The 27,055-nt window shown below is 48.0% G+C and overlaps 1 protein-coding gene across 1 annotated transcript in view; it reads right to left on the reverse strand.

Annotated features, from left to right (window-relative positions):
* The window catches only part of EPHB1 (EPH receptor B1), a 416,986-nt gene that overhangs the window by 82,355 nt on the left and 307,576 nt on the right, over window positions 1-27,055 (reverse strand). The window contains exons 6-7 of the mRNA XM_032869646.1: window positions 8,893-9,017; window positions 2,048-2,210 (exon numbers count right to left, since the gene is read on the reverse strand). Of these exons, the coding sequence (XP_032725537.1) occupies window positions 2,048-2,210; window positions 8,893-9,017 (288 nt within the window). The remainder of the gene's footprint in view (window positions 1-2,047; window positions 2,211-8,892; window positions 9,018-27,055) is intronic.

Raw genomic sequence — 27,055 nt, forward strand, 5'->3', positions numbered from 1 at the left:
TTTCTAAAGAATGAGAAGCTTCAAGAACCGACATCCTTATCTGTAGAAGGGTCTCCTTCCGCTCACGAAATTGAAGGATGACTCTCAAACACCAGGGAGCCTAAGAATCCCCTGGACTGTTTGATAAACATGCAAATACCATACTTTATGAGTGGGTTTAAAATAAAAAAAGACAGCTAAGCCAAAAGTAGGCACACCGTAGCTAACAGCAGCCCAGGGCCATGATGTCTTTGCCGGCATGTGGTGGTTCCCTGCTCCCCAAAGTGTGGTCTTTGACCCTGGGCAGAATCCCACAGGTCCTCCCTGCTCCAACGACCCTACCATTGATCACCCTTCAGACTCACCTTCGTGCTAAAGACAGGGCCTGAAGCCTAAGTGAACTTAATTACTATCGATGTGTGAACCTCAGTCATTAAGATAAATACTCCTGAATTTGGCCACTTACCAAAACTCTCTTACATCTAGCCCCTTTTGGGTTTATCAAATTTAACTGTCAAATGTAAAAGGAATAGTCTTCTTGGGAGAAATTTGTTACTTCTTGATTTGTCTAGCAGAACTGCCAAGGGCTCAGAGCATTCTGAGTTTTGGGTTTTTAACCCTGTGTACTTCCTGATGCCAAAGTGCCCATAAATCGAGATGGTAAGTGAGGTGCAAAGAGAGGACAGAGTCCTTCAGCAACAGGAGACGATGGCCTGTGTTCTTTTCATACTGGCAGCGTCACTCATCTGAGCAAACTGGCTGGCCTTTCCACCCCATCTCACCATCCTCAAATTATGAGTGAAGATTCACCTAAAAAAAAAAAAAAACCCTCAGAACGGGTTGCAAGGACCAAACCTACAGGAGCCAGCTCACGTGAAAGCTCACGTGAAAGCGTCTGGGTACAAATCACTGGGAAGGCGCAGGCCCGCCACGGGGCAGCCCCCTCTCAGCTGGGGTACAGAGCCCACCAGCATTGGCTTCTTCACAATTTTTCCCAAGAATAAGCATATTATGGTTCTCACGTGAAATCATCTGATCTTTAAAATATTTCTGTTGGATTTTTAAATCGTTAAAAATTTTAATGGGAGTAAATAAAAAAAAAAAAAAACCCTTAAGTCCTATCATGTGTCTAGTCTGAGAGTGCTGGCCTAAAGTAAAAGATTCTGGAAGGCAGACTATTTTGTACACAATGTAAGTAATACATAAAAAATGAAAGGCTTTCAGTTGAAGAGGGTGAGGATAGACTGATATTTGGAAAACTATCGGGCACCAGCTCATAAATGAATAAATAAAATAGATAGATAGTAAGTAGATAAATAAAAGCATGTGCCATGGTAAATGGCTGGTGAAGGGAGTGAGTGAGCCCAGGAAGGTAGCCCATGCTCAGAGCTCAGGCTTCAGGGAAATCAGACTTCCATGACCATTCAAAAGGGTACTCTCAGAGGACTGGGAGAGATCGTTATAACAGGGAACTAACAAAGCCCAAAGGTGGAAGTATTTTGAGGGACAGACTTTCTGGCCTTGGGGATGGTTTGGAAGACAGTGTCTGTTATCTCTGGTGACACAGAACCTACTGAAGTCCCATCTGAAGCTGCTTCAAATAAGCTGAGCTGCTGGGTACAAGGGACTGCTGGGTCCCCATTCTTGCCCTTCTGTTTCCTTCCTGGGCACCTTAGCAATTAGGCTCAGCTCCCAGTGCCCCAGAAGAGGAGGTGAAGCGGGAGTAAGGATAAAATAGTGGAGGCACCAGGCCCTGAGCCAGAGGCAGGAGGGCACATGGCCCCCAAGATTCATGTGGGTCTCAATGCTATGACCTTCTGCTCAGGGACCAGAGACCCTTTGAAAGCCAACCCCTGAGATGCCGGAAGAGAAACAGGCCAGACTTCAGGCAGATGCCCTGCCTTGTGAATCACGAAAGTGTGTACGGCCCTTCCAGAGGCAAGGGAGCGGCACCAGAACGCAGCGACAGGTTGATACTGGGACTGCGAGGGCAGCCTCTGAGGGCTCCCCCTGACTCCCCCCACCCCCAAGTGCTGGCCCTGTACCAGTTCACCAGCCCACCTCTTACCATCCGTCAGCGTCTGGAAGCACATCTTGCCGCTGAACTTGCCATAGCCGGCCACCGTGCGGGCTCGCACTTGGACCACGTACACCATGCCGGGCCGTAGGCCGTCAATCCGTGCCGTATTGGTCTGACTCCTGGCCATGGAGGAGTTAAACTCATTGTGCTCCTGAAATAAAGAGCAAGAACAGTTTGTAGCCCGCTCCTGAGAGCCCCATCCCCCTGCTCTGCCCTGGAGCCCCCAGGCCCCATGAGTGGGACGCTGCCAGCAGCCCCAGGCCCTCCGTCTGAATGGGGGACAGTCTGGCCTGGACCAAGGACATGAAGAATCACCTGTGTGTCATGTTGCAGTCGGGGGGGGGGGTTGCTCTCTAAAGGAAAGCTCTGAGCAAACGGCTGGGCTCTCCAGGCCTGGCTGGGGGACTCACTGTCATTCTCTGCTCCTTTCCCTGCCAGGGTTCACGGAGAGAATAACAGAACACATGCATCTTTGCAAAACCCTGTGGCGTCTCTGAGGTCAGTAAAAGCAAACTGGACAACATCTGCCCTTTTTCTTGCTCCTACTGAGGCCTCGTCTTTTCTCTCCTCACTCAAGATCTCCCAGTTGGTCACTCCTCACCGTGGCTGTTCTAGATCACCCTTTAAGCCCCCTCAAGTCCTAGTCCTTAGCTGAGTGACTTGGTGTCCACTCTGCAACAGAGCCCGAGTCCATTCTGGATAGTCCCTGCTACCCACACAGACTTTGCTTCTGCTTCTCACCCTTCCGACTCCTCCACCTGTGGGGGTCCCCTTCTAGGGTGCTTCCTCTTTGCTGCGGATCTTATGGAACATTTCATTTCTGCCTACATGTTTGTAGCCTCCCATTTCTTCTGCTACTCTCACCCCACCAAATCCCAACTTCTTTTCTAAAAAAGATCTCTGACCTTCCCTAAAGCTATGACCTAATAAAAACAAAATTCCTAAATCTAGGTTGACAGGCCTATCATAAGGAAGCAGTTCTAATCTCACATCCCCCAAATTGCTACCTTGCCGTCCCTCCAGGAACCACACCCCCAGACCCACGGCCTTTGCTTAGGCTGTTTTCCCTATCTAAAATGCTTCTCTCCAGTGCTCCGCTGCAAGCTGCCCGTTCCCAGTGCCCACACCTCTAAGGCCTCCTCTTCCAGGAAGGCTTCCCATGGACTGTTTTCATTGCTCTCTTTATCGTTATATCCTACTCTCAGCTCCCTCATAGATACCAGCCTGGCCTCTGGTTGTTTCCATGTGCACATCCTAGAGATTGTGGGTTATCTCCAAGTGTGCAGGAACAAAAGTTTCGAGTCTGGGCCTGCCCCTGTTTGCACCATCAATCTTGGAGCAGAATGGGGAGCATCGGTGAAACTGAAGAGCTTGGGTCACGGAGAGGAAAGCTCCCAAGCCCCGTGTGCACATCTGGGGCTCTGTGATGAGTTCTCGACACAACGATTCGAGAGGCATGGTGACAAATGCAGGGAAAGCTGATGGTAAGAGGTGCGTAAGCTATATGCTCAGACAAGCCACAGAAGTTTGGGAAATTGACCCAGGACAAAAGATTATAGTGTGATGATTTTTTTAAATGCCATTGTCTTAAAATATATAAAGACAAGGGTGACCTGATGGGTATCCACTCAATCTTCGGGCCAGGCAGCTGCATTCATGACACCCTACCATGCGCAGGGAACTACACACAGGCTGCAGGGACCAAGGCACGGCCTCTTTCCTTGGGGACACAAAATCTTGTGGGACAGACCAGCAAATGAGCAGATGCCAACAGTAGTAGTGACTGAGTGACTTGGCAGAAGGCGGCTTCGGGGACTTCGGGGGAACAGCAGAGGGTCACCCATCAGGCTGATAAGGAGGCTGACAGCAATCTGGCAGAAAGAAGGCTGTCCTCTAGAGAAGGAATAGCATCCAGAGCTCTGGTCATTACTATCTCGACACACTGGAGATCTGAGACCCGAAGTTACAAAAAGCACCTCACCGCCTTGCAAATTAGGATAAAATGCCATTGTTACAAAATCTGGGTAGCAGGCAGCTGTCTGGATTCTCTGGTTTTGCTGGAATCTGTGGAATTACGTGTTGCTTGAAAGAATTAACACACTGACGGGGTCACTCTTTTCCTGAAAACTGCTTCTTGGTGTATTTGTCTTCGGATTGTGAGGACGAAAACATTACCCCATAATCACTTTATAGCCCACACATTCTTCAAGAAGTTCAGTGATTAAAATGAGCCGTCGTCCTTGTTCCCTCCAACACCATTAATCAACCTTAGACAAATGAGTGAGAGTGAAGAGCATGATTGCTTGCCTTTTTTTTTTTTTTTTAATATGGTGTCATGATTGATTTTGTAAGCTCGAGCGAAGGGAGACTAGCTGTTGAGGGCACAGACCATGGCGCCCATCCCCGACACGCAGGACAGGGCTGACGCCAAACCGCCAGGGTGCTCAAGGATTCTGTGCTAAATGAATGAATAAACACCATACTTCACATGGGTTATTGGGACCCATCGATTGAGCACAAGATATTGCCACGCTCTGAAAGGGTTTCTAGGAGAAAATGATCCAAAAATGTGAAGGGCAGAAAATCCCAAGGCCTCACCCAACCCATTCCGGCCCAGACAGTTATTATGAAGAGCAAGTAAACGTCTGAACGCTTAATCATGGAGACAGCTGAGAGCAGGTGTAGCTGCCCCTCGCATGGTTTGCCTACAAGCGCTGACACCAGGAGTGAAAAGTGCTACAAGACAGTAAACAAGAGAGAATGATGAATGGGAGCATATTAAAATGGGAAGGAGATGAGCATGGAGAGGCTCCGGGAGTGTCATCAGCTCAACGGCATCTGAGCTCTCTATTAATGAGCTGTTGGAGGAGGCCAAAGCCTCATTGATTCTATTCATAGAGTTGAAATGGAGAGGTATGCCAAGCACAGATCGAGAGGGTGGTGTGAGGTAGGAGACCCAGGGAGGGTTTTCAGGGGTTGGAACACTATGGTCCGTGGCCAGCTCCTGGTTTTTGTAAATAAAGTTTTATTGGAACCCAGCCATGTCTGCCTTCTGATCTATTGTGTATGGCTGTTTTTCTTCTATGAAGGCAAGTTGAGTAGTCGGGACAGACACTGTGTGGCCACAGACTTAAATATTTCTCCTCTGGTCCTTTACGCAAAAACTCTGCTGACTCCTAGCTTAGTAGAAGCTGCACAGAATGGAGGCACTGTGGTTTTGTTTCTTTGGATTGAACCCAGGATGCCTACCAGGCTGAGTTCTCCTGTGTTTGCATCTTCTAAGACAGAATTCACTGGCCTCATGGGGCATGGAGGCAGATCATTCTGCTTTGAAGTATCTGCATTTAAAATGAAGATGCGCTCTCATATTTCAGAGGCCACATTCATTTTGAGATCCTCGGCATCAGCAGAATTATTATCCAGTTCAACACTGAGCTCAGAAGTTTGCACCACCGGAATATAATAAGAACATCCGTAGCTCTGGTTCTTTGTGGTCGTGGGCAAGTCATTGGAACTTCCTGGGACTTAGTGCCATCATCTATAAATTGGTTATACCTGGCTTGCAAGCATCTTTCTTTTATTTCTTTTAGGGCTCAGAGTTCATGGATCCGTGTATATCTGGCACATAATAGGTACTCAATGTACGGTGAATTGTGATCACTGTGGTTATTTCAAAATACCCTCGTAGGATAGTGTCTTTTTCTTTATTTGCATTAGAAATGGTCTAGGCAATGGAACAGATCTTACGGTCCAGCACTTTGTAAGTGAAGTTTAGAGTTCCATAGTAACATACTGAACGGTAACCAATGCTTTGCCAAAGAATCTTCCGTGTTCCCAAGGAAAGCACTCCATCCTCTGGAGTGAGGACTATAACACGCTTCACTGAGGTGTGGAAGCTGCCTCAGGCATGGAGCTGCTGTGCCTGTGTGTCTGTTAATAATTAGTATAAATTACTGAGAAATAGGGACGTGGTCTGAAATGGGAGACTAAGCTTCCTTCATAGCATCAGAAGTTGAAGTTAATTACAGTGTTTCAAAGGAGGAGGTATGCATGTAAAGGGAAAAGTAGCTGAAGAGCTGGGGTGTGGGCTGGGGAGGGAGGAGCCCAGGGATCCAGGCAGGCACCTGTCAGGAAGCCCACCTCCATCCTGGGGTGGATGCCCTCGGCCGGCGGACGAGGTGGAGGGCAGGTGGCTCCCGTGTATTCAGCCCCTCTCCAGCCCTGCTACTTGCCACACCTGGCTGTAGGCTCACTTCCTAGCTGTGTGTTTGAGAGCAAGTTTTGTTTTGCTTTGAACTTCTTTGTGCAGTGGTTCCTTTCCCCATAACAATGATACAAACATTTACCACACTGGGTAGTGAGGGGAAAAGTAGGTAATGTTTACAAAGCTCCTGATACCCGATAGGGGCAGATTAGGGAGAAATTCCTGTGATTTTTCTGAGATGATCTTCTAAGGCTCCAGTTCAAGTGTGTGTGGGCCGTTGGCATCTTGTTGGTGATTCCGACATTGCATCATATACTGGTCACACGAGATCCTCTACTGAACTCCTAAGTCGACTTTGATGATGAGATGAGACTATGTGGACCATTGGTCCAAACAGATTGGTCCAAAATCTTGTGGAAACCCAACATGTACTTTAGTAACTGATAGAAGATATCTAGCAAACGAGGGCCCCAAGTTCAAAGCTGATTGGATATAATGGTTGCTTACGAATCCAGATGGTTTACATTACCCCTGATTCACTGAATTATCTGAATTGACTGTCTAGAAACCCCGATATTCTCTAAATGGAACAGAATGCTCCCTAATTCTCGCCTTGCTCGTAGGTTCTTCTGAAAGGGCCAAAGGGTGTATCTCCTTACAGACTGGATTAGAGATCCATCTGGCCCTCCACTTTTGGGGACATAAACTGCTCCCATTTTATGGAAGTGAAAACTGTGACCTAGTGTGTCTAAGTAATTTAAGCATGGCTGCATGGCTGGTTAGCTACGGAGGACACCGGAAACTAGGGTCCTGTTTCCCAAGGCAGTCATGTTCCACTGTTCAACACAACCTCTATGCCAGAGGGTTGCAGGTCTCCATCCCTGATCCTCTTCCGATTTCCACTGCCCCCTGGGTGATTCCACCAGCCTCAGGGCTTTCATACCGTTTATGTACTGACAACTTCCAGATGGATTTGTGTAAGCTGGTCCTCTCTCCTGGACTGCAAACATGGACCTCTAGCTTCCTGCTTCCCTCTCAGAGGTGTTTTAGACATCGAGCTAAGTTTCTGTCCCTTCCTTTACCTCAATCATGCTCTACCAGAGCAAGTCCCCTTTTAGGTAAATGATCAAGGACATCTTTCTATCAGGCCGGGCACAAACCTTCCCAAGTCTGAACTCCAACCTGCTAGAAATCCAGCTGCTCTGTCTTTGGTTTCTGTATCTGAAATTTACTGTTTCCCTGGTCCTCTCTTTCCATCCCAGTGGATCCTTGTCCCATCCCATCATCCTTGTTCTAGCTGATTGTGATCTAGCAGGCTGGTTTTTAATGGGATGGCCGAATGATCCTCTTAAAATATAAGTCAGATTTTGTCTGTCCTCAGCCCCTAACCCTGCTATAGAGCCCATCTCAGTGGGAGAGCTGAAGTTCTAAGGTCCCGCATGGTCATCTCTCATGGTTATCTCTCTCACCTGTTGCTACTTTCCCATCGCTTGTACCACTCCAGTCATGCTGGTCTTCTTCCTGCTCCTAGAGTCACTAGTCATGACCTTGCCTCAGGGCCTTTGCATAGGCATCTGCCCCTCTCTCCCCCGTTTCACAATAACCTCACCTCTTTCAAGTCTTTACTTGGAACCTACCTGCTCTAAGAGGCCTCCCTTTACCATTCTATTTAATTCTACAACCTGGTCCTCCCCCAATCCTGACCCTCTTGATCACATTCGCCGTTCTCTGCTTTTTCTATTTTCCTTTGCATGGTTCATTTTCTAACATACCCTATGATATCCTTATTTATTGTGTTCATTTTCTGTCTCCTTCTGTCAGAAAGTAAGCCCCGGGAGGGCAGGAATCTTTGTTTAGATCATTAACATATCACAAATAGTACATGCCAAATAGCAGGCACTCGATAAATGCTTGCAGAACAAGGAAATGAATCTGGTGTTTTCACAAACAGCGTGTTGGGTCAGTGTTTTCCTGGGATTTTGCAAATGGTACAGTTTAACATGGTGCCTCCCCCACAGAGACCAAGGGGGCCTGCTCCACAGGGCACCATTTCCCTCCTCTTGGCAGCATGTGCCCTGCTGTGGGTCCCAGGAACAGCTGCTAAAGAACAGTCAGTAGATAACACACAAATTTCTATTTCTAATAATTTCTAGCTGATCCTTTTACATTTCCGTTTACATGTTTTAATCTCTATAAATATACTGGCGCGGTGTTACAAGCATACGATTTATAAATAAACAAACTTATATCGGAAGAACACGGTCCAACACTTTGGAAAACACTGGTCTGCAAAATCACAAACTCTTGGGAAGTTTCGGGGACACGTGGCAGTGTTGTGGCATCTGTGTCAGTATAGCAAACACACGCCTGGGAAAATGGGGTTGGTCCTGGCCCTACCAGCCCACTGAGCCATTTAGACAGCAGGGTAGTAGTCTGGAAGATTCTCTCCTGAGAGAATGGCATGGACAGTGTCCAGACTTTGGGGAGTTTTGCCAAGGAAGACCCAAAAAACTCTCCCAAGGAGCTTCTGGCCTCCATCGGCCGATTCCTCCTTCCCTCAGGACTTCCTCCAGCCTGTCCACATGTGCCCTCTGCGGGCCACCCTCCAGTGAATGGCAGCAGGCCTCACCTTCTCATAGTACCGGATCTCATAGTCCAGGATGATGCCATTGGGCTGCTCCGGCTGTGGCCATGACAAGGTGATGCTCCTCATGGTGGCACTGACCTGGTGCATGATGGGAACAGTGGAAGGGGCTGTGGAGAGAGAAGACAGGGCAGGTGAAAAGACCCTCAGTTAGATGACAAGTGTGGTCTTTCAGAGATAAATGAGGAGAGAAGTATCTCTGGGTTTGAACCTCCCCTTTCCTTCTCACCAGCTGAGCTCCCTGTGGGTTTTGCCTAATGAACAGAGTACGGATAACAAAGGAGAGAAAAGGTAATTCTTTAGGACTGGGAGCATACATGGGGGCGGGGCTGGAATGGGCACAGTATTTTTTGTGCAGGGAGGAGAAAGGCTTGACCCAAAGGAGATGGTTAGAGGAATCCCATGAAAACAGTGTGGCCTGGGGAAGCTGGAGCCATTTAGGGAGGGGGCTGACAACCAGGGCAAGTCTAGGCTTCCGACAGTGGGACAAGAGGGACAAAGGAAAGTTTCTGAACAGAAGGTGGCGAAGGAATCTTAATTTTCTGTTAACGGGAAGAGCTACTGTAGAGAGGAGAACCTGGACACCAGGATGCTAATGAGAGGAGAACTGGTCAGTGCAGAACTACTGCAATGGAAAGGAATGTTCTAGCAAATACCTCTTTCCCAGACTGCATGCAAGATTTTGCTGCACTTCAAAATACAGGGAGGAGGCATCTCTCAACGAGACATGAACACAGACAAACGACCGAGTTCGTTCAGACTTCTGTAAGAGTTTTCCAAACGAGGGCATTTGCAACAGAGAGCTCACAAATATAAATGAAGAAATGATACACAAACCAAACATTTGGAAACAGGATAATAATTCCAAAATCTGTGAAGTGATTCCAAAACCTCTATTCGGAAAAAATATTATTTATTTCCCAATTCGACGCTTTTCACACGCTGTAAGTAAAATGAAAACAGTCTGGAAATAACAAATGAGGGTTGTCTTTCTAGGGGAAGAGGCGGGTAATGGATGAGGCTTCCATCTGCGCTCTGCTCTGGGGCTGTTCCATTTTGTCCTGGCACTTCTGCAGTGATAGGAAGGTCGTATCCTCACGCAAACCCCACTTCACACGGGTTTCTCAGGGGACTGTGGCGGAGCGACACTTACTAGCCTCACTTTAAGTGAAGGGATCCCCGTCCAGACATGGCTACGGCTCTGGGCGCGGGGGTCGCTTTGCTCTGTGCTCTCGGCTTGCTGAGCTCTCAGGGAGCACCGAGGACATGCTGGCCCCAGGCCAGGGGTGGGGATGCTGAGCTCTTGTCATGAAGATGCCCATAGTCTTGGAAGCCCCAGGAGAGCACAGGGTGAGACGCGGTGTTAGGAGGGCTTAGAATCATGGAGTCCACCCAGGACCCTGCACAGTTCCCATTAGGGGCCCCCAAAACACACTTGCAAGAGCTCCCACCCTTGGGAACATAGCTGACTCATGTCCCCGGCCGGCTGCTGCCCTCAGAAGCCACTTAGAGCCCCACCCTCCACAGGCTGCTTCCAGCCATTGACTGAGAGCAGTGAGGATGCTTCCAAAGACCCATTCCTGACCCTTCTGTTGGGCAGCTTTCACCCAAAGACTCCCCATCGGACTCACCGATACTTCTTTGTACAGCGTGGTGGTCAAAGTCTTCCCATCCAGTACTCCTTCCTGCCCTCTCTCCTTCATTGTGATCTGATGGCTCTCCTGGCTTCCTCTGGCCTGCCCTCCCATTTCCCCAATCTCTGGCACCTCTAATCCCATCTTGGTGTCTGCTTCATGGAGGACCTGATTTTATGCAGTCCTGAATCCCCCTATCAAGGATTCTCTGCTGGGCCCTGCTGTGTCTCCAGGGATGGGTTGCTCACTGCCTCTGGGAGCTGTGGCTTCATACTTGGGTAGCTCTCTCCAATTTGCGTGTCTTCCTATCCTTATCTCAAATTCGTCTTCTTCTCAACGGTCTCCGTTCTACTGACTAAAGTAATAGTGAATGCTCCTTCTTCCATGGAATGGCTTGTCAAATAGCTAAAGAAACTAGTTAGGTCTCCCCTGAGCTTTTCCTGCTGAAAAGAATGGCCAGATACTATGAACATTTCTCCCATGACATGTAGTTACCCGAGGTGGCTCTTGTCCAAATGGGGCTCATTTTGTCTTTTTAGGCATGTGGCCCAGAGGTAAATTCAATTCTCCCACTGCTGTTTAAGCAGCAAAGATTATTAGGGCAAACCTACCATCTCCCATAATCTGTGCATTATACATCTGTTAATGGGACCATCAGCTTTTTTTTTTTTCTTTTTTTTGCATCAAAAACATGTCCCTCAAACCATAAAAGACTCAATCTCAAAAAACAGACTGAGGGTTGCTGGGGGGAGGGGGGACGGGAAAGGGTGGTAGGGATATGGACACTGGGGAGGGTATGTGCTATGATGAGTGCTGTGAAATGTGTAAACCTGGCGATTCACAGACCTGTACCCCTGGGGATAAAAATACATTATATGTTTATTTAAAAATTTAAAAATTAAGTAAAAAAATTTTTTTTAAAAATGTCCCTGCCATTTGATTCTGAAATTGCTATCAAATCTAACCTTTAGGTATCCTCATGGTACGTTTCTCTTCTTTTGTTTTTAGAGTAAGCTTCTGGCTCTGACTACAGTGATCTCATGTATGTTTTTACCTTTATGGGGCTATATTTGGCCTATGAATCTGGTAAACTGAAATGATTTTTGATCCTGATTCAACCATTAAAGGCACCTTCTCTTCCTCCTAACTTAGCATCATGGCCCAGATCCATTAATGAACTCATTAAACAAATGTTCACGGAACATCTGCCATGTGCCAGGCGCCGTTCTGGGTTCTAGAGATTCCACAGTGAATGAAAGACAATTCCCTGCCCTCATGGAGTTTATTTTCTAGTGGAGAGATTCAGAGGCCAGATGGAATCGATCAATCACAAGGGATTTTAAAATAGTAACAAGGGAACCAGTGGAGCAGGGGAGAAGGTTACAGAGAATGCCAGAGTGTAGAAGGCCAGCTGGGAGAAGGCTGTAGTTCCAAACCACTGGGTCAGCAAGGCCTTGCCTGAGAAGTCGATGTGGAAGCATGGGGTGGGAGGAGGGGAGGCAGACATGAAGACTCTTGGGAAACGAGCCTGTGAGAGGGGAAGGCCAGGGTCACAGTTCTAACCTGGGAGTAGCCCGGTGTTCCAGATGAGCAGCCAAGAGCCAGTGGGACTAGAGCAGAGATGATGTTACAGACAATGGCTTCTACCCCGAGTGAGATGGAGGGCCACAGGAAGGGGGTAGACGGAGGAGTGACACCATCTGACCTGCATGTTAACAGCCTCACCCTGGGCTGCCCTGCAAATAGAACGCAGGGGCCATGCCAAGGCTGAAAGCTCTAGCTTCAAACGATTGCAACGATTTAGCTGCAAGCCTGTGGCTACTTGGACCAGGTTCAGAGTGGTGGAGGGGGTGAGAATGGGGGAGGTCAGATTCTGAATAGATTTAGCACCTCTCACTGGATGTGGGGTGGAGAAGAAATGGAAGAGCCCAGATAACTCCAAGGTGTTCGGCCTGAGCAACTGGAAGAGTGGGGCTGCCATGAACTGAGATGCGGCAAGACAGAGTAGAAGCTTCTACGCAGGCAGATGCACAGATAGGAGATCCAGACTGGAGACAGTGGTGTTGAGCCATCAGTATTTCAGAGACGCCGAAAGCTGCAGGGTAGACAGAGACCCTCGCGGGAATGAGAAGAGAATATATGGTCTAAGATTCAGGAGAGGAGGAGAAATAGCTGAGGACCTGGAGAAGGCAAAGCCAATGAGATGGCAGGAAGCAGGGGAGTGTGATTACCTAGAAGTCAAGTGGCAAGGAGTGTCCTCAGGAGGAGAGAAGGTGTGAAATGCTACCTCGAAGTTATGTAAAAGGAAACCAGGAACCGAGCTCGGAGTTAGCAACAGGCTGGATGCTTAAGTGGGGATGGCTCATGGCCGGCATTTCTGACCTCAAGGGCAGTGGGCAGAGCCAGGGAGAGGAGGAGTTGCCACAGTGTCTGGAGTCAGGCCAGATCACAAGGGGATCCTGGTGGGCCATCAACACAGGCGGTTCGGGGATACCTGTTTCCTCCACCCCTGCCACACTTGCTGCCCAGCTCCACGCTGCCCACAGCCCACGTGAACACATGATTTATGCGTTGCCAACCACGTCAATGCCATATAGGTATCCTCCTCTGCCTTGAGAACTAAAGCACCATGCATTAGAAATTGGAAAGATTAACCTAATGGCCTGAGGATTTTGATGGACTTGGTTCTTTCCTTGGCCTCTAATCCCTGGAAAACCACCATTTAAGACTCAACATATTTGCTAACCACTGTGCCAGGCCCCCAGTCTAGTCACTGGGGACAGAAGGATGAGTTAAAAAAAAAAAAAGTCACAGCCCTATCCTGAAGATCCTTGACATCTAGCTGTGGTTAGGTGGTAAAGAGGCAATCATGGGGCAGGTGATCCAGAAGCAATCCAGAGCCAAATCCGAGAAGAAAGTCCCCATTCCACAGATGGCAAAGACCTCTGCAGCCAGTTGGCATGTGGACCCAGGAGAAGTTGCCAGAGGGTAAGGGTCACCACTGCCCACACTGCTCAGATTTATGATGATGACAACGTTCCCAGACCCCCTTGCGGGCTGTTTATCCTCACACAGGTCACTCTAAATATCTTATGTTTTAATTGAAATGGGATTTAACACGTGGGAGGCTAATGGGAGAGAATTACTCTTCCTCACTGAAAATCAAGGGCAGCCTATATTTGGTGCTCTGACATGGGTGATCACCAATTTGGTTTTTTGGGGTGACAAATATGGATTTATTTTCCTTCTCCAAGTGCAAATGCCATCTCTAAATCTGGTGTTTTACACGTTATGAAACATTCCAACAAAACAAAAAATAAAAAATGAGCTCAGATATCCATACAAACACCACTTTCTTCTGGCAAAACTAGGCAGAATAAAGAGGATTGGGAAAATAAATTCAAAGCAGCAACCCCATGAACCCTGAATATGCTGGTTTCAACAGGAAGTCCTGGCCTGTTGTCTTTTCTCCATAAACTTGCCTCCTCAGATGAAGAAATGGTTTCACTGAATGCTTAAAAGAGTCTGTCCCTCACAAGAGCACTTTTGACTAAACTGAACATTCTATGGAGAGAAGAAAATGAAAATAAAGAGTTCATGAAACTATTAAAATTTAGCAAAGCAATAAATATGGAACTTCTTTTAGAATTAATAAGAATTAGCTTAGGGGCTATTTGGGGCGGGGGGGGGGGAAGGGCACTGAAGGCTCAAGAAGTCTCCTAAAGAGGAGATGCTCCAAAGCCCCAAATATGATCAAAATTGCCCCATACTCCTTCTTAGGAGTACAATACAGAGGCTGGACCTGATAAGAAATCAGGATGCAAAAATAAGAGTGGGGAGGCAATGCACAGTGTCCTGTCAAGCACCCAGGCAAAATCAGCTGGGTTGAAAAAAGAACGGGCAGCAGGAGCGTCTGATAAGGGAAGCTACTGCCAGTAATAAGAGGCCCTTTAAATGTGTCAGAAGCAGCAAGAGACTTAACCTCCACTGGTCAAGAGGCCCAGGGATGGAGAAAATGCAAAGACGGGCTGAGTCAGTGAGTCACTGTCTCTTTTTCTCCAAGGAAGACTTTGGGGAGATCATACTCCCAAATTGCTTCTGAAGCAGGCAGATCCAAGATAGCATATCACATACAGCAGAGAAAGTGTGCGGAATGTTCTCGCCTGAGCTGACAAATGAGATGTGGATAAATTGCTGAGACAGGACAGCCTCTACTGCAAGTTATGAAAGAACTCACAGGTGACACAGGGCAAACAGGGGCCCACACTAGTCACAGGTCATCCCCGCCCGTGGCCTTGGCCAGCCCTCCATTTGTAAGGAGGGTTTCAAAGGAGACCATAGTGTTTGTGGTCTGGGAAGGGGGGCGTGTATCTATCTCAGAGTCAACCCAAAATCCAAACCTTGAGTCTTTGTGTGTGGAACCATTGCTGTCCTACCTCCGGTTCACCTGGCCCATATATTTTATGTTTATGACCTTCCTAGACCCTTTAATTTAGTTACTGACTCAGCCATATCCAAAGTCTTCCTCTTATTCATTTTGTTTTCTTTATTTAATAAAGGCATTTCTACCCCCCAACAATTAAGCACCTCAAATCCCAAAATATGAGAATAATTCGATGCTTTTTTTCCTAGGACAATTACTGACTTCTAATGCATTATCTTTGCTTATTAAAAATTGCCTCCTAATGTCTTAATTGATTTTTGTGTCAAAATAATTCTTTCAAACAGCTTTAACCATAACCCATTTGGGGATATAATAAATGATGTAATAGTTTACTGTATTAAAATATTTTATTTAAGATATCAAAAGTACTTAAAGCAGTTTAAAAAAATAATAGCAACACACACAAACATTCAAAACTAAGTGGATCTATCGGAGTAAAATGCCTGAAGAGTTTATAAAAAATATGAAGCTTGGGTTTCAAGTTTTGGCAGATTTCATCTTAAGGGAAAACAGTGATGCTTCTGCAGGTAGAAAGCAGACCAGGGACAGCCTTGCTCTGAGGTCACCTCTCACCTGCCTTAGGAGCTGGGGTAAGGGTCATGGCTGAGTCTCCTTCACCTTGGCTCAGTTGACAGCCCTTGTAAGTCTCCTGGAAGATAAATGACCTCTCTACTTAGGGGGACCGTCATATGTGAATTTTCCAAGGAGGCCCATAGAAAGAGCCCATCTGCATTGCTCACGATAAGCCATGCTGGGCAGGTGAGGGAAGTATTTCCTGGCCCTTCCGCGTGGTACGTGGCAGAGGGAAGGTCGTCACAGCGACCCCTCAGAGAGATGCTTTGCTGCTGTCCCACACCAAACAGTGTGCTTGCTCTGAGGCTTAGTAATCTCTTCTACCTTCCTGGGCATAGGCTTTTGCTGGGAGGAATATCCCTCAGCTGACGGACATTTGGCTTGTTTATACATTTTGGCTGTTGGGAATAAGGCTGCTAAGGAACATTCATGTACAAGTTTCTGTGCTGACCTAGGTTTGCATTTCTCTTGGGTTTATATCTCATTGTAAAATGACTGGATCACATAGTAATGCTAACTTCTTCTATTCTTTCTAGAATAGCATTTTCCAGCCAAATTATTCTTGGACTAACCACCGACAATCTGTATACCACAGACCCCAGCTATGAGGAAAACAAGGCAGGGTGAGGAATAGTCAGGATTCTAGAGCGCAGCCCAGGGCAGTAGGAATTGGCAGAAAGAGAGAAGAACTATGGCCCCTACAGATGCTCTAGAGACACGTGGGTTCCTATTCTGTCGTCTGCTTCCTGTGCAATCTTGGACTAAGTTCACTTAACATCTCTGGGCCTCAACTTCATCAACTATAAAACAGGAGTACTGATCCTTGTGTTACAGATTTTTCAAATGTTCTGTGGATATGCCCTGTACAGCCTCTTGCTCTTTCTACCTAAATCTAGTCTGCTAAGCTACGGGATCTCAGCAACCACCTCACAGTCTCCTTCTGGGTCCACTCCTCTTTACATATGCAAAGCAATGCCTGGGCATAGCTCCTGATGTAAATGTGAAAAGCACAACCCAGCGACAGTCCTGGGCATTTATCTGATAAATATCTTTGCGGGGATAAATGAACATGTCTACCCAGTCAAGATGGACATGATGGAGAAGAATGAACTTGGAGAAGGGGAAGGTTAACAGCAGGGTTCCCTAGAGGTAGGTATGATGGATGCTCCAGAGGACAGATTGTTTCCTATGACATCTCACAATGACCTAAAGTTTTTCTGGAAAGTAATCTAGGATGTAAAGAATAGGTTCCTTGTCCTTGAGGACATGGGGACCTTGTGACTCTGTGAGGGGATGAGCCATGGCCTACCCATCTGATAGTGTGACTCAGACCCAGGTGTCATGGATGCTTTCTTTGCTCTGTCCCTGCCTTTCTCCTGGTCTTGTCACCTGTATCTCCTTACACCTAACATCCTGTCCCACCTCCCTTGTACACTCCTGGGCCTCTTCATGTCAAATTATATAGCAGCCAGATTACTCTTTCCAAAGCTTGATTCACACATGTTATTCTGATGCTCAAAAACCTTCAGTGGGGGGTGCCTGGGTGACTCAGTCAGTTAAGGGTCTGACCCATGATTTGGGCTCAGGTTATGATCTCAGCGTTCTGAGATGGAGTCCCTAGTCAGGGTCTGTGCTCAGCAGGGAGTCTGCTTAAGATTCTCTCTCTCCTCTGCCTAACCCCCACATAGTGCTTGTGCTCATTCTCCCTCTAAAATAAACAGATCTTTAAAAAAAACAATTCAATGGCTTCCCATTGGAAAAAGTGCCAGTGTCCCCTCTAACATTTAACAACATGGCAGTCCCTGACCAGTCCAGGCTGCCCCCCCATTTCCCCCTAGAGGAGCCCATTGCTTTCTTTTAACTGCTCCACACACCCTGTCCCAGTAGAACCCAGCTTTGGGGGATCTCTGAAACATCTCTTCATGACCCAGTAGCCTTCAGAGGCACACATCAGGGCACATGTTGCCCTGCCTTAGTCCCGCTTGGCCACGCCCACCAGGGCACCTTGACCCCCTCCTCCCAACTCAAAGCCCTTATTTTAGTGACTCTCATCTGTTGTAATTTCCATCTTGGGACAGTGCACTGTGATCTAACTTTACAGGTGCTCATCTCTGCTCTCCATCACTGGAATAAACTCTTTAGGGCATAAGTCATGTCTTTAGCCTCTTCCCACCGTGTTAGCACGTAATAGATGTTCCATAAAAGTGTGCCCTTACTGTAATGATTGCAGGCTCTTCTCTAACGACACTGAAAGTAAAAGGGTCAGGAAATCATGTACCAATACCTAACATGGATAGTGGCCCTTCGGGGAGGAAGGTTGGGGAGGGGAGGGGAGGCAAGGGTGTGAACTGCCTTCTACAGAGCACGTGGAGGGCAGCATTGAGGAGGCTGCTCCCGGGGAGGAATACAGAGGGGGACCGAATATAGCAGTTCTGGGGGCCCGGGGACAGGGGTGCCTTTACACGGCATAGAGCCAGAAGCCGAGAGGCTGGGGCTATCCTCACTTCACTGAAAGCTTTCAGCTGAAATGCTACCCTAACGTTAGTAGCCTTCTAATTTTTCTTCTTTTTTAGGTGCTGTGGAATCCTTTCTCCCAACCAAATTTTCCTTGAAGCCTTAAAGGAGAAACAGAGCAATTCAGAGCCACTCTGGCTGAATCAGAAGCAGGAGTCCCAGAGCCCTGAAGCCAGTCCCATTTACTATCTCCCCAGCCCAGACTCTGAACGGCTCACTGAGAGATCCAAAAATTCTGGAAAGCATCCAAAAGCCCCCTTGAGGCCTCAGATTAAATTATGGGTGCTCCTAAAAGGCATGGGTGACAAGAGTGGGAGTGAGGGGTTGGAGGTGGTGGGTTACTTTTTCCTTACATGAAACACATTCTTCAGAAAAAACTAAAATCTCACTTTATTTTTTTTAAAGAGTATTTGTTTTTTTGTTTGTTTTGTTTTGTTTTAAAGATTTTATTTATTTATTTGACAGACAGAGATCACAAGTAGGCAGAGAGACAGGCAGAAAGAGAGGGGGGAAGCAGGCTCCCTGCTGAGCAGAGAGCCCGATGGGGGGCTCGATCCCAGAACCCTGGGATCACGACCTGAGCCGAAGGCAGAGGCTTTAACCCACTGAGCCACCCAGGCACCCCTAAAATCTCAATTTAAATGTCAGCTAAAGACTTCAGGCCCACCAGTACAGAAGACAAAGAAGAAGAGTTTGCACACCGAAGAATTGTGCAAATGACGAATTGTGTTTCCTCTGACATTTCTGTTCTGGGAGATAACTTCAGGAAGGTACTGCTCACATAACAGATTCTCCCTCTGATGATGAAAACTCATTTCATTGCACAAATATGGTTGAATTTTACATTAGGAAGCCTGACTCATTAAATATTTTTGGTGCAGTAACACTTCTGGCCAAAGTAGATTAAACAAACAAGCAATTAGTTTGGAGACTGGATATGAATACAAAAGCAAAATTAATTATTTTTCTAATTGTTTTCCTCTATTGCGGACATTGGCTTCTTGACTTTTGCTCCGGGCTTGCCTTGAGATGACCCTGACACGCCCTTCCAATCTCCCTCTTTACCTTGGAGTCAGCTAAGGACAGAGGACTGCTTTGCGGGGATGGCATCATTTTGATTCTGTTGTAGAATATTGGCTGAATCAAAAAAGCAGGGGTGGGAGAGAAAGTGGGGGTCTTAGGCCCAGGTGGCTGAGTCAGCCCTATACCCCTGACAGGTGCTTCCTTCCTGGGTCCATCCACAAAGGTCCTGATTCCAAGCCAAAGACGGGGGTAAGACAGCTAGGGGTAGGAGCTGGGGGTGCTCTGGGGATGCAGGTTTATAGCAGAGGGTCTCATTGGTGATATTAACTCTGATGTAGGGGGGTTCTGTAGTGGGAACATCCAACTGACCCTGCTAGTTCTCAAAATGGGATCCCTGATCAGCATCACCTGGGAACTGGTGAGAAATGCAGAATCTCGAGCCCCACTCCAGGCTTACTGGATCAGAAACTCGGGGGGGCGGGTTGCTCAGCAATCTGTGTTTTAACAAGCCCTTCAGGGGATTCTGATGTACATTTCAATTTGAGAACTATTTGTCTAGAAATCTAGAAATAGGAATATAAAATTTTGGAAAGGACATCTGAGATTATTCAGTTTTCTGCTAATTCTTCCAATGTATGGGTTTGGAGCACTGAAGACGAGAGAGGAAGTGACTTTCCTAAGCCCTTAGCAGGTGAGAGCAGCACCAGAAAGGATGGTTATGGCCATCTCTGCCCTCCTCCTACACTCAGGCTTCCAGCCCTGGGGATGCCCGGCACGGGGGAGGGCAGTGCCTCAGGGAGATCAGGGGAATCCAGACAGGTGGATGTGGGTGGAGCCCTGGGCCAGAGGAAGGAAGCACCCAGCTCGTGGGGTCCTAGGTGGCCTCCTAGGTCACCGTGCCTGGCTCCTCTCTGCTGCTGGGGTCACCAGAAGGCACACTGGGAAATGGCCCTGCACTGTGGAAAAGGATGGCAAACCAGAGTGCTGTGGATCCATGGCAGATGGGAAGCTCCGAAAGGATATGTGAATCCATGAGGGGTACCTGTCAGGCGGTGCCTGGTCCCAGGGCAAGGACAGAGCCATCAGCACCGCCTCCCACAGGCACGGGACAAGTGCAAGGACCGTTCCACTTTGTTGAACATTTGATCACAGAAGGCAGCTCCCAGAAACCCTGCCCCTGGTGAGGTCATGGGAGAGAGCAAAGGATACCCTGCAGCAGACTGTGTGTCCCTTCCTCCCTGGCTCTCACCCACATGTGTTCATCAGGGCGCCCCCACATCGGGGGAACCTTCCACCACCCCCCTAAGGCTGGTACTGCCACCACTGACACCAGGCAGTGTTGCTGTGTCTGCAGTCTCTGGGACCTTCCTTCCTGATCCTGGAGATGGAAGGCTCCTGGCCATAGGACCCAGAGCCCCAGAGCCCCTTGTCCTGTCCTGCAGGCAGGTTTCCATGCTGCAATGCCCAGCAGTGAGGCCCTCTCTGCATGCCACTATCCCCACAACTGTATGGGTCTTCCTCCTCTTGACTCGGATGCCTGGGGACAGCTGTGCCCTACAGCCCTCTGAAATGTGGCAGTGGACAGTTTCATGCCTAGCACACCTCAGGGTCAGGAAGTGGGCTGTGTCCTCCTTATTCCCAGTCACCACCTCCACACTGTGGCTCACCCTCTCTGGCACCCTCTGTTAAAATGTCACTGGGCAGAGCTGCCGCTCTTCACGTTGGGAGCACTGTGTACTCCCTCTTACCACCAGTCCTGACTCACTAAAGACCTGGGCTTCTGTCTGCTCCATCCCAGGACTTGCCCTTTGGTAGATGACTTCCATGTCCAACCACTTCCTGTTCCCCGACCCCCACCACTCTTCCACATCTGCCCATTCTCATGGCACACCTGGATTCAGCTTCACCTGAAGTGGCTCCATTTTCAAAGCCACAAACTCAGGTCTTCTCCTTCCTCTCAGCAACCTCTGACAATTCCCTGCAACTCTGGCTGGCTCATCCAGCCCTCTCAGCCTTGACTTCCACCCCACGCGTCAGCCCTCTTCCTTATGTGCATCCCTCATTATCCAGCCCAGTTGCATCTTTGTAATAACCTAACTGGCAATAATCCCTTAACCCTCAGGCGTGAGTCGCCTTTATCTTTTCTGAGGACACAGCCAGCAAAACTCATCCCGAGAGAGATCCATGATTAACTTCCTGCAGGGTCAGCTATGCATTGCTGAAAAGGTCACGTAACAGGGCAGGTGGACAGCTTTGTAAACACGTGATCCCCAGCTTCCAAGGAGCCCCCATTGCTTCCTGGAAATGAGGGATTTCTCTCCTCAATCCCATCCCCCCGTCTCTGCAACGGCCCTGCCAAACTTGCCATGCTCTTCGAACCGTCGAACCCAGTACTTGGTGCACCCTCCGCAACAAAGCTCATCTCCCACTTTGTGGAGAAAATATCCAAATGCAGAACTAGTACCTGGACTCCAGAACTCCAAATGCCCACAAATCACACATGCGCAGAACTGAATCCTCCCTCCCCTTGCCACTGTCCCTGAACACTTCCGGGGGCCCCTGGCATGTCTCCAATGTATTTGCAAACCATCCACTCATTCTCCTGCTTTGTTTTCTCTCTTCTCCATGTCAGCTGTCTGTGAGACGCCCCCTAGGAAAGCTGCTCCCTAAGCTGCATTTCCAGTCCCCTCCCTGTGGACCCGTGGCCACGTTCAGCCCAACATCCACAAAACCCGATAGCCTTTCCTCCCTTCCGAACTGTGGCACCTCATCACCATGCCTCAAGGCTGCTTGTTGTGTTCAAACTTCACCCTGTTCCTGTGGCACAGCTGTCTCCCTTGTCCTTCCAGTCCTTGTCCTGGGCCTCTCTCCCAGGGCATCAGATAAGCCAACAGACACCGGGAGGTCCTGTCCCCAGCCAGTGCCCTGCACACCCACCCCCTCCCAAGCTTCCTTCACCACAAGCAAACATGCACCTGCAAACAAGAGCCAGCTGGCTGGTTTATGAGGCACCACAAGACCATGAATGTTAAGTAAGGCCAGAACAGAGGACACTGTGCTGACGTACAGGGGTTAGTGGAGGAGTGAGACCTGGTCTTTTCCCCTGGGAGCCATAAAGTCTATCAGGACAAGTACAGCCTATGTGCATGAAAAACTATTGCACATGCAAGAACTCATTGTATCATCCTTGTAACTAGTACAGTTCAGAGACCAATAATACACACATCAGGATTTTGTATGGGGCAGATAGGTTCCCAGGGGGTCTTGTGCCCTTGAGCTCTTCTGCACGGACAAAGCATTTGCTCTGTTCTGAAAGGAAAGGAAAGAAGAGATGAGAAGAGAAGAGAAGAGAAGAGAAGAGAAGAGAAGAGAAGAGAAGAGAAGAGAAGAGGGAAGGGAAAAGAAGGGAAGGGAGAAGGGGACAGGAGGGGAGGGGCGAGGATGGGAGAGAGGAGAGGAGAAGAGAGAAAAAGAGAGGAGAGGAGAGGAGAGGAAAGAAGGAAAGAAAGGCACACACATTTTAAGATCCTAGGGTTCCACTCTTTTGCTGATGTCCTGCAGCTTGGGCCTCAGAAGGAAACTGATCTCAAGGCCTGAGGGTTGGCCAAGAGTCTCCTTTGAACTGGAATATATTTGTGGTCTGGTGTTGCCTTTATTTGCCCAGAACATTTAATGCGCCTTTTTTTCTCCATCTTTCACATCCGCTCAGAGAAGATGTTAATTTTCTGAAATTAAACACTTAGCTTGATTACTGTTTTGTTAATTGCGGCATTCAAAAACCCCTGGTGCTCCCGCCTGTTTAACATGGCTGGCGCTGTGAAAATGACAGGCACGGAGTTGGCACGCCGGTGGACAGACAGCACGTCAGAACGCCGTCCCAACCACCCCCAGCTATGCATTCGCTCCAGTAGCTGGGGCTTGCCCACAGGGGAGGGGCAGCCCGGCTCATAGCACAGGGTCTCTGAGGGCCGTGTTTTGGGAGGACAGTGCCACCAGGAAGTTCCAGGTCTCAGCCACATCTGGAAGAATGTTGGGGCTTAACTCCAAACCCAGCAGAGATGTGTGATGTGTGATGAAGGGAAGACCATAGAGAGGGCTCAAGCTGCTCCGCATGCGGACGCCGGAGCTGAGTCTAAGAAAGACTGAGGCTCTCATTCATACATTTGCTTGATAATTTATTAATCCCTCAATAAACATTTATTGACTTCTATTATTTCAGGCATCTAGCTAGACCCTGGGGAACAACAGCCAATAAGACGGGTACAGGCATGCTGTCCTGAAGATTACAGTTGTGGCTCACGGAGCTGACATTTGCGGGAGGAGTGCAGGGCAGACACATCACCAGAACCCCTCCTCCCTCCTTTGCCAAGGCCATGGGGCGAATAGCAACTAGCTCATGATCCAACTAGAAGTTCCCTCCGTGAGGTTCCCTCTAGGAGGAGGGTTATTGCAATGTCATTTGGACTTGGGACAGGGTAAGAAACATACTACAATCTCACTGCCAGCAGCCTGTCCCATTTGCACTCAACAAAGCACAGACTTGCAGTGCCTGGCCCAAGCTGGAGTACAGTGAGCAAATGAGCCCCAGGCCGCATGGGGCTTTCTAGTCATCCCGGCATGGAGGCAGAGCAGGGCATTCTCAGCTGTTCCCCAGCTGTCAGCAGCATCACCAGGCATTGCCCAGGACCGGAAACATGAAGAATACCCACACGAGAGCACTGCACAGTCCAGCAGGTGTTATCTGTCCACAAGAAGCCCAAACTGGTCAGTTACTGAGCCATGAAATAGACCACCCAACACTGTCAATGTTCAGCCTAGCCGCTATAGACTGAGATGTTCTCTTTCAATATGATCACCTTTTTTCTAACTTTTGGAAAGTGAAGTTTGGCACCACAGCAGGCTGTGGGACCAAGAGCCCAGCTGACAGGCCCCTAGTGTTGCTTCCCAGCTAGTTGTCTGCTCCCTTGTGACTTGTCTGGGCCCGTGACCCCAGTCCCAGTGAGTGCTGTGGACTAGAATGTGAGCTCCGCAAGGCACAGATTTGTGTCTGTGTTGTCTGCTCCTGTGTTCCTGGTGCTTCGAGCAGCGCATGATGCACAGAAAGCCTCAATAAATATTTGTTGAGAAAGAGAACAGACGGGAGCCCCTAGAAGCAGGAACCCATGAGTTAGGCTGTGGAAAGCAGTCACAAAGACTGTGTTGGATGAATGAATACATTCCCAAAGTTAGAGTGTTTAACTAACTAAATAAACCCCTTTGAGTATGGCTGAATCTCAATGTGCTCCTCTGAGTGGCTTGGGGCTGCTGGCATCGTCCAAAGATTGTTCCCTTCAGTTTTCCTTTCAGTTTTTGTTTTGTTTTGTTTTTCTTTTCAGTTTTTCCTTTTAGGGGAGGGAGATACCTGGCCGGCCAGCTATCACCACACCCAGAGAAACATCTCTGTAATAACTCCGATGTAGGGACTGAAGGATCCTGGCAAGTACTTCTCAAGTTTCCCTGTGCCTAGCACGGTGTGGTCCCTCCCTCCTGAAGCTGGGGTAAGTGAGAAAGGCTGATTTCCCCAGAGCTCACCATCTCGTGGAGAGCCCCAGGGTTGAGGAGGGTGGAAGCCAGGACTTTGATCAAGTACAGTGTCACCTGCTGACCTACTCAGCTCAATACACAACACACCGCGGTTGGCAAATATGGCCTGGACCTTTCTGAGACCACTTAAAATTTCCTTCTCAGTGTCAGGGCTTAAGAAACAATAAAAACAACCTTTTTAGAATTAGCAATGGGAAGAAAGCAATGAAATTAACTATGAAATTGAATTAAGGACAGTGAAAATTTCATTTACTTAAGGTTTTTAAACTCTTCTTTATTAATTTGAATGAAAGTTTTCTTTAAAGTCATTCCAGTCTTTTTAAAGTTCTGACTCAATCTTTTCTCTACTCCGGAGCAAATTTCGCCTGCTAATTTCCAATGAGACCAGTCCCTAAAAATGAACTGGTTTCAGCATATGGATCTTAACACTCCAAATTTCTACAGGCAGCACTGTAATATTGTTTTAATATTTAATTTTGAGATTTACATAATATCTTTCCTCCAAAGAGCTCGATATATTGCAATATCATAAAATTCCTTTTCATATTCAAAGATTATTCTTTATGCATGCAAATACTATATTTAACCAAGGAATAATGCAAATTAGGTGATGTGTTCAGAAGAATTGGTGGTCTAGGTAATTCTTTTGTAGGAAAAGTAGCATCTCTGAGTGACTTTAATTGTCTAGGAGCTTCAAAAACACCTTAAAAATGGACAAACTATAGGGGCTTATGACCATTAATGGAAGTAATGCAGTATCTTTGAAATAAAATTAAGTTATGGGTTGTGTCTGTGGGCACAGTGAATATGTTAATATCCCACATGCAGTAGGCACAGTAGGTCACACGTGGACCGGGGGTAATATACATGTCAGATAAAGTAAGGCTGATGTGTTCATAAAAGTAAGAGGGCAAGTGCTGCTTCTCTAGACACATGAGGAGCAAAGATGGATGGGCTCCTCTGAGCGGCAGGATCAGCCTGGCGCAGGTCCACAGCTCTGGTTCCAGTGCCTTCATCAACTCCCTGGGACTTTGCCGCTAGCCCTTCTGGTGCCCACTCCTCCCTTGGAGAATGGACAAACCGATCCCTGTCATTTATCTGATGGGGATGACATCAGTCCCAAACAAAGCGATGGAGGGGCCTCGGAAGGAAACAGCTTTGGAAGAGAGGACAGCAAACTGCTGTCCGGCTCAGAAATGAGGCTCATCCCCCAGTCCATAGTCTGGTTCACAAAGTGACTTTCTGTCCCATCTCATTTGCTTGTCACAACAGCTCTAGGAAGCAGGGTTCATTACTCCCATGTGACAGTTGAGAAAGAAGGGGTCATGGCAGTTCAGTGAACTTGCACAAGTCCTGTGAAGAACAGAGAGGGGGCCCAATGGCAGGGTCCCCTGCTCTACCTCTGCTGCACTGGACCCAAGCGGTGAGCAAGGTGGGGTGCCTGGGTGGCCCAGTCAGTTAAGCATCTGCCTTTGGCTCAAGTCATGGTCTCGGGGTCCTGGGATCGAGTCCCACATGGGGCTCCCTGCTCAGCAAGGAGCCTGCTTCTCCCTCTGCCCCTCCCCTCCGCTCATGCTCTCTCTTGCTTTCTCTCTCTCAAATAAATAAATACTTTAAAAAAAATAATAAGAGGTAAGAAATGTGACTGCCCCACAGTGGAATAAGGCTAGACCAACACAGCACTCTTGCCATTCAGGCTTGGGTAAATCAGATTAGCCCTCTGAATCGGAGGTTACAAACCACAGCTGATAGGGCAAATCCAGTATTGGATGTATTTGGCTCTCAAGAGCTTTAAAATTTCCTAATTAGTTGTCAACATTTTATTATTTATTCATTTATTCCTTAAAGATTTTATTTATTTATTTGTCAGAAAGAGAGAAGGAACAAGCAAGGGGAGCAGGAGGCAGAGGGAGAAGCAGACTCTCCGCTGAGCAGGGAGCCTGACACGGGACTCTCTCCCAGGACCCCGAGATCATGACCTGAGCTGAGGGCAGAGGCTTCATTGACCGAGCCACTCAGTCACCCCTAGTTGTCAACATTTTAAATCTAGGTTTTCAGCTTATAGGTTCTGGCAGTGCAGGGGCATGGCACCACTTGCCAGAGCGGAGCAGAGGCTGGCCTGTCCACGGTTCTCTGCGGCCCTCACCACTCTCTACTGCCTGACACTTGGCCCTGCTTTGCTCCTCTCCACTGCCTGCCTGGCCTCTTGGGCCTTCGACTGTGTTCTCTCTGGCTCAGATGGTCCCAAATTCACTGACTCTATTTTATTTTGTGGCAAGTTGATTTTTTAGATGTGCCGGTCTGATTTGTCTTATTTATTTTCCCCAAGATTTCCTCTGAGGTCCCCTTCCCCAACTCTGACATTCTGAATCTAGTT

The sequence above is a fragment of the Lontra canadensis genome, unplaced genomic scaffold, assembly GCF_010015895.1.
Source record: "Lontra canadensis isolate GAN:19392208 unplaced genomic scaffold, GSC_riverotter_1.0 scaffold38, whole genome shotgun sequence".
Lineage (NCBI taxonomy): Eukaryota > Metazoa > Chordata > Mammalia > Carnivora > Mustelidae > Lontra > Lontra canadensis.